Here is a 7,911-nt window from a genome sequence, read left to right as displayed (position 1 = left end):
AGAGCAATACCTGGAACAATTAATAAATAATAAATAATCTAGCTTGCATAATCTCCATCAGAAATATAGGACGTACTTACAGATTAAGTGTTGAGTTGTTGAGAGAAAAAAGGAGAGGATATGTCACCGTTCTAAAAGAAGGATGTGTCAGTGTTAATACTAGTAGTAATTTGTCAAGGAAACTATAAAGGCAAAGACCATTTATGTGGTAAACAAGCTATGCATGTATGGCGCTTCCTGTGTTAATTGTAGCCGACGAAGAAGAGATCCAAGAGCATGCTGGGTTACTTGAGGAAAACAGAGTCATGTACAGATAAAGGCCAGACAGAAGAACCGACTGGATCGACATACGTATATGTCTTGACGGAGATAAAGGTCAATCAGCGGATCCAACATAGGTAGGTAGCTTTTTTCTCACTCGACATAGGTACGTGCGGCGGACGTGAGGTCATGCATCTGAATCCAAGGTCTACGCGTGGTTGAATCCATGGATCCATACTGAAACGGACCGCACAGTGATGGAAAGATATCAAATCTTGATTTTCCTGATGCGTAGCAACAGCTACAGGTATTATGATCGATCACACGGTTATTCTGGCCCCGGGCCCGACGCTGACGCCATGAGGCGCGAAGGGTGATGGGCGGAAAAGAAAGGCGCGGGCAGGCATTGCGGGGACGGAATCTGCTCATCCATCAACGTCCATCTGAAAACGTATCCAGGCCGGGTCGCATAGCACAGCAGCACGTACGTACTCCACATTGTAGCTTAATTAATTGCTACCCTGCCGTTCACATGCTCCAGCGACAAATAGTACCCCGCGCTAACTACAGAGGTGCAGATAGTACTAGCTCGCTATAAAAGGGAAGGTTGCATGCCGAGGCCATCCAGGGGCCGGCACCAAGCTAGCTAGATATTGGCATGCTATTCCACAAGCCATTTACATACACACTTACTTCTTGGATCCTTCTCAACGATTAAGCTTGGTTATATCTAGCCTGGTAGGATCGATGGCTGAGCAGCAACAGAAGCAGCAGCAGCAAGGTGGTGATGATGAGATGCTGGAGGCGGCGCTCGAGATGCCGGAGGTGGTGCAGCGGCAGGACTCGCTGTACCGGGACGCCTCCAGGGCCGGCGGCGCCAGCCACCACGGCCATGAGCGGTGGGGCAAGACGCTGCGCCTCGCGTTCCAGTGCGTCGGCGTGCTCTACGGCGACATCGGGACGTCGCCTCTGTACGTCTACTCCAGCACCTTCACCGCCGGCGTCCGGCACACCGACGACCTCCTCGGCGTCCTCTCCCTCATCATCTACAGCTTCATACTCTTCACCATGGTCAAGTACGTCTACATCGCCCTCCGCGCCAACGACGACGGAGACGGTACGCACGCAGATTTCCTTCCTCGCTTAGCTACCTCCTCCATCATCTTCTTACTCTTTCTTCTTTCTTCTTTCTTCTTCGCTTAGCTGCTTAATTAGCTAGATTGCGCAACGTGTTACATGTACGGTGCACCTAGCTACCTTAGCATGCAACAAATTGACTCGGTATCTGCATGTACCAACAGCTTAATCGGACTCCCGACCAAACGGCAAAATTGATCGTTTGGTGCATGCATGGTACACGACCGTCTCATCTCTTCCTAAAACACAAGGTTTTCCAAACTGAAGTGGGTCGAGTGGCCGTGCATGGGTTTACTGTTTATTAATTATAATTAATTAACAGCGAGCTAGCTGGTGCTGTTTAGTTATTAGCGATCAACGTAATACTCTGTTCATCATATAATCCTACGATCGAGTACATGCATGCATGGGAATGTTTGTATAGCTGTTTTTAGTTAGCATGCATGATACCAAAGGCCCAAAAGCGAGAAGTTGTTGCATTGCATGACATGCATGGAATATGGTACGCATGCAGGCGGTACGTTCGCGCTCTACTCCCTCATCTCGCGGCACGCCAAGGTGAGCCTGGTGCCGAACCAGCAGGCGGAGGATGAGCTGCACATCCTGGACCAGGAGGACCCCAAGTCCTTCAGCCGGCGGCGCGGCCTGGCCACGCTGCAGCTGGCCTCGCCGGCGGCGCACCGCGCGCAGCGGGTCAAGGAGCTCCTGGAGACGAGCAAGCCCGTGCGCATCTCGCTCTTCCTGCTCACCATCCTCGCCACGGCGATGGTGATCAGCGACGCCTGCCTGACGCCGGCCATCTCCGTGCTGTCCGCCGTCGGAGGGCTCAAGGAGAAGGCGCCCCACCTCACCACAGGTACCATATACTCCACCGTATATCTTTCAATCTACCTTGTACGTACCGTTGCACTACGTACATACGTACCACACACACTATACTAGCTAGCTAGCGCCTAGAGGTAGTATATGTCTATCAATATCGTACGTACTTCACATACAATGATAAAACTCAGCCGGCCGGGTAACAAGTGTGAACACGATATATTGATGAGGTCGACGAGCAGCCAGCAGGTAGAGTGTAGCGTGGCGTGATTTAGATGCAACGCAGCATAGCATTGAGCAAAAGCAAAAATCAGTTGAGGCACATTAATTGATGCGAGAAAAATAGCGTCGATCCGTCCATGTCCGTCATCTCCCTTTCCGATGGGTCACCGTCAGTATGTATATGTAGGTAGGCCTCTTGTAGCCCAGCCGTCCAGGCATTATTTAGTGAGAGGACTTTCTGAATGGCGCCATCGCCATCCAGCAGTTATCGGTCGATCGTTATGTATGTATAGCATAGTGGTTCTTACGCAGCCTCACTGCTGTCCACACGTACGAGTACGAGTACCAGTAGGAGTAGAGGCTCGACAGACATAGTACCGAACATCTACTGTGCTCCACCGCTTGTGTTCAGACTCGAGATGCAAACACCTGAATATAATGTTCAACTACTGCATGCCAGTACCTCATATCACATGTAGACGTAGCAGTCGGCACCATCTTCTCCAGCCATGCAGTTATCAATGGTGCGTGAGTGTTAACTTGTCACAAACATCAATAAATCTTGCGTTCCAATCGTGCATGATTCGGAGATGTGCATACGAGAACCGATCCATGGATCACCTCCCTCTGCACGCACGTAGTTTTCGAGATAGATAGGATGTCACTCTCCAAACTCAAGAGCAACAGTAAACTCTATCTCTACCGATACCTTTTTTTGTGTCGAGATGGTAGGAATATCTCTATCGATACTTAACGGCGTGTGAAACCTCTGGGACACGCACTCTGAATCATTGCAACCTCAATTAATGTTTGCGGTTAATGGATGTGACGCCCATCCATCGTAACTTGCAAATCAGCGTACACCTTCGTCATACGTGGAGCACGTACTACTCCGGCCTAGTAGAGTAGCTAGTAGCCTACCTCTCTACTAATCGTGATCGACCTCTGTTGGGTAGCAAAATATTTGATTCAACTACACCGATGGTGTTTAAACTTGACTCAAAAGGCCATTTTGGTGATAAAACTTATGGCATACCATGAACAGGTGTAAAAACTTGACTCGGACGTGCAAATACAGTGTAAATCACGTTTGGATACAAAATCGATGTTGATTTGGCACGCCAGTGTGGCATGGGGCCCCTGTAGTCACTGGAAGGCTGAGAGGAGAGCATGTGCCCTGTTTTTTCCATTTTTGCAAAAAGAAAACCTCGAATTGGGATTTTCTTTCCTCTGTGAAAGGTGGGTCCAGTGTATATGTGAAGTGTGAAAATTAACAAAAAACGAAGCTTCCGTGTCTCATACCAGCGACATTACCTTACACACAACTGCATCAGCATAGCCACTACATCGTTCTACTCCACACGTCACAAACGGATAACTAGAGTTAGGCCTCGTTTGGTTAAGGGGGATTGGGGAGGTTTTGAGAGGTAAATTCTCGGAAGGGTCAGAAACCCCACAGATCCTCGGACGCCCATTTGGTATGAGGGGTTTGCTTAGCCCAATCTCCTCCGTTCCCCTTCAATCCCTTTCTATCTATGTGTTTCAAAACCCTCCTCGGGGGACTAGTGGAAGCAAAGCCCCGGGGATTTGAGAGGATTGGGTGGAACAAAGGGATTCACCCAATTCCCCGAAATCCCTCCCTCTCAAAACCTCCCCAATCCCCCTTAACCAAACGAGGCCTTAATGTAGCGACGAAATCGTGGAGCTGATATTTTTTTTAAATGGACTGCGACCAATGCTAGCTATTTGCACCTATTCTTGTTTGGAAATAGGTAAAAGGTATGTAAATTCCAATCTTAATAATAAAAATAATGTGTACTTATTCATGCGGTATAAATATAATACATACAAACTAAATTAATGCAATTACACCACATAATTGTTTCATGTATTATTTTAAAATATTTGTACACTCAAAACAATATATATATAAATTATAAAAAATGTTTGGACAATTTATAACAATACATATATTTTTACATTACCATTCCAAAATATTATTTTAATTATACAAACATTTACATAATTATATGTACATTATTATAGTTGAATGTTTGTATAATTAAATTCATTATTTAAAATATAAAATTTCATGTGTAATTTTATTCGTGGCTAATATTTAAATTATATAAATTTTGAATATAAATCACGAGTAAAAATTATACCGCATGAGTGTTTGTATTTATTATTTTGTATAATTTAAATATAAGCAGCAAGTGTATAATGTTGTAGGATTCATCGAGGTGGTTTTGGCAAAAAACAAAAGGCCACACATACTCCTCTACGTCTTCCAGGCACTGATAGTAGGCTCCACACCACGCTGGCATGCCAAGTGGGCGTCAAATTCGTATCCATATGCGATTAGCATCGTATGCGTACGTTCGAGCCAAGTTTTTGCGACAGTTTAATATATGCCACAAATTCTAGTATCAAAGCGATTGTTTGCATCAAGTTTAAGCATCACCGGTGTAATTAACTCAAAATATTTCATCAACATTTTTTGAAGAAAAAAATTGCTTAATCAACATGCATCTAGCAGCGTACATGGAAACAACGTACCAAACTCTCACCCTCAAAAGTAAAAAACTTACCAAACTCTCAGCTGGGTATGTATGCATCCATGCAGATGATACTGGGTAGGAGTAGTAGTAGAAGACCACAGAATTGATGGACGGATGGATGTTGCATGCAGACCAGATCGTGTGGATTACAGTGGCCATCCTGGTGGCCCTCTTCTCGGTGCAGCGGTTCGGAACAGACAAGGTGGGCTACTTCTTCGCGCCGGTGGTCATCCTCTGGCTGCTCCTCATCGGCGGCGTCGGCGTGTACAACCTCGTGAAGCACGACATCGGCGTCCTCCGGGCCTTCAACCCCAAGTACATCGCCGACTACTTCCGGCGCAACAAGAAGGACGCGTGGATCTCCCTCGGCGGCATCCTCCTCTGCTTCACCGGCACCGAGGCTCTCTTCGCCGACCTTGGCTACTTCAGCATCCGCTCCATCCAGCTCAGCTTCGGCTTCGGCCTCGTCCCTTCTGTGCTCCTCGCCTACGCCGGCCAGGCCGCCTTCCTCCGCAAGTACCCGGAGGAGGTGGCCAACACGTTCTACAGGTCCACCCCGACGGTCCTCTTCTGGCCCACCTTCGTCCTCGCCATCGCCGCCTCCATCATCGGCAGCCAGGCCATGATCTCCTGCGCCTTCGCCACCATCTCCCACTCGCAGGCGCTGGGATGCTTCCCGCGCGTCAAGATCCTGCACACCTCCAAGCAGTACCAGGGCCAGCTCTACATCCCGGAGGTCAACTTCCTGCTGGGCTTCGCCGCTTGCGTCGTCACCGTGGCGTTCAAGACCACTGTGGTCATCGGCGAGGCGCACGGCATCTGTGTCGTCCTCGTCATGCTCATCACCACGCTGCTCCTCACCGTGGTGATGCTTCTGGTGTGGAGGATGAACGCGTGGTGCGTGGCGCTCTTCTTCTTGGTCTTCATGGCGTCCGAGTCCGTCTACCTCTCCTCGGTGCTCTACAAGTTCCTGCACGGAGGGTACATCCCCGTGGTCATCTCGGCGGTGCTCATGGCCGTCATGATCGTGTGGCACTACGTGCACGTGATGCGCTACAAGTACGAGCTGGAGCGCACGGTGTCGCCGGACAAGGTGCGGGAGATGCTGGACGGCCGCGACCTGCGCAAGGTGCCCGGCGTGGGGCTCTTCTACACGGACCTCGTGCAGGGGATCCCGCCGGTGTTCCCGCACCTGATCGAGAAGATCCCGTCCATCCACGCCGTGCTCCTCTTCGTGTCCGTGAAGCACCTCCCCGTCCCGCACGTGGACATGTCGGAGCGGTTCCTGTTCCGGCAGGTGGAGCCGAGGGAGCACAAGCTGTACCGGTGCGTGGCGAGGTACGGGTACCGTGACCCGCTGGAGGAGGCCAAGGACTTCGCGACCAACCTGGTGGAGCGCCTCCAGTACTACATCCGCGACGTGAACCTGTACGGCGTGGACGTGGACGCCAAGGCCGGCAAGGTGAGCTACCCGAGCTCGCGCTGCGACAGCATGGCCAGATCAACCCGGCGCAGCAGCATGACGATGACGATGCAGCAGCACTACTCGTCGGCGTCCTACACGGAGAGCCTTGCGCTGGCGAGGGCAAGGTCGACGTCGTCGGGGGCCACCGGGCGCATGAACATGAACGGCATGATCATGATGCCGTCGGCGTCCTACACGGAGAGGGAGAGGCAGGGGCGGTCCATCTACGCGGAGGAGATGATGACGCCGGCCGAGTCCTTCTCGGAGCTGGCAATGCAGGTGGTGCCGTCGGGGCGGTACGCGGCGAGCAGCCAGCAGCTTTTCCAGGCGGCCAAGATGAGCCTGGAGGAGATGGCCAAGATCGAGGAGGAGCAGAGGTACATCGAGAGGGAGATGGAGAAGGGGGTGGTGTACATCATGGGGGAGAACGAGGTGGTGGCGCGGCCTCACTCCTCGCTGCTCAAGAAAATCATCGTCAATTATGTATACGCCTTCCTGAGGAAGAACTGCAGGCAAGGGGATAAGATGCTCGCCATCCCAAGAAGCCAACTGCTCAAGGTCGGAATGTCTTACGAGATCTAGCCTTATCTCATCATCACTCCACCATTAACGAACGGACAACTCTACTCCACCTTACCATGCATGCAGCTGCGGGAAGTACGGGGTTTTCAACTTTCGATCGCTTGTGGAGAACCGACCGGCAAGTTAGTGTGAATTATTACTCCTATAAGTGTGTCGATCGATGCCGCCACTTGCATATTGTATACTTCTAGCTAGTTCTAGGGCGTACATAGCATCCTTATGTTGTAAGTACATCTTGGTATTTGTAGGTTGATGTAATTCTTCTCCGTAGTTCATCAGTCGGTCATTTTAGTTCACTATATGTGCATTACTGGAATCTCAAACTTTGCCCAGTGTTAGAGCATCTCTATTCCAAATCGGTGATGTAAAAATTTGAAACACCAAAAAGTGCTTTTTACATGTCCGAAAAATGCTCAACTCCAACAGATGGTCCAAAACAAAAATGTATAAATCAGCAAAGCAAATCGAACAGATGATCCAAAACGAAGATGTAAAATTCTGAAAACAACCAACTACTGGTTCATCTCAACATACTTCAAACATCAAATTCAACATAGTTTCATACATAAATTCAACTACTACTTATTTGAAATACTAGATGAAACTACTCCTCATCGTCGGAGTTGCGGAACTGCTCCCAGAACTCGTCCTTGTCCGGGTCTTCGCACCCCTCGTCCTCCTTGTCGGAGTCATCCCAGTCCTCATCCGACGACTCGATAGGGATCACAGTCGAGGGGTCGGCATGGGCCTCCTTCTACACCCCCTTATTTTATGCCTCAAAGCCGGGCTTTCAGTAGTGCTCCAGCTCGGCCTAGACGTACTGCGGATGCTCCCGCGCAAACCGTACCATCGCCGCCTCGT

General features: G+C 49.8%; 1 protein-coding gene across 1 annotated transcript; it reads left to right on the top strand.

Annotated features, from left to right (window-relative positions):
• Nucleotides 1-824: 824 nt before the first annotated feature.
• On the top strand, nucleotides 825-7,346 carry LOC123426384 (potassium transporter 22-like). Its single transcript, XM_045110206.1, has 3 exons — nucleotides 825-1,378; nucleotides 1,913-2,254; nucleotides 5,135-7,346. Exons 1-3 carry the CDS (start codon nucleotides 1,009-1,011, stop codon nucleotides 7,048-7,050), a joined length of 2,628 nt encoding a protein of 875 aa, XP_044966141.1. The 5' UTR covers nucleotides 825-1,008; the 3' UTR covers nucleotides 7,051-7,346.
• Nucleotides 7,347-7,911: the final 565 nt, after the last annotated feature.

Source organism: Hordeum vulgare, chromosome 2H (assembly GCF_904849725.1).
Source record: "Hordeum vulgare subsp. vulgare chromosome 2H, MorexV3_pseudomolecules_assembly, whole genome shotgun sequence".
NCBI lineage: Eukaryota > Viridiplantae > Streptophyta > Magnoliopsida > Poales > Poaceae > Hordeum > Hordeum vulgare.
This window is presented reverse-complemented; position numbering and strand designations above follow the sequence as displayed.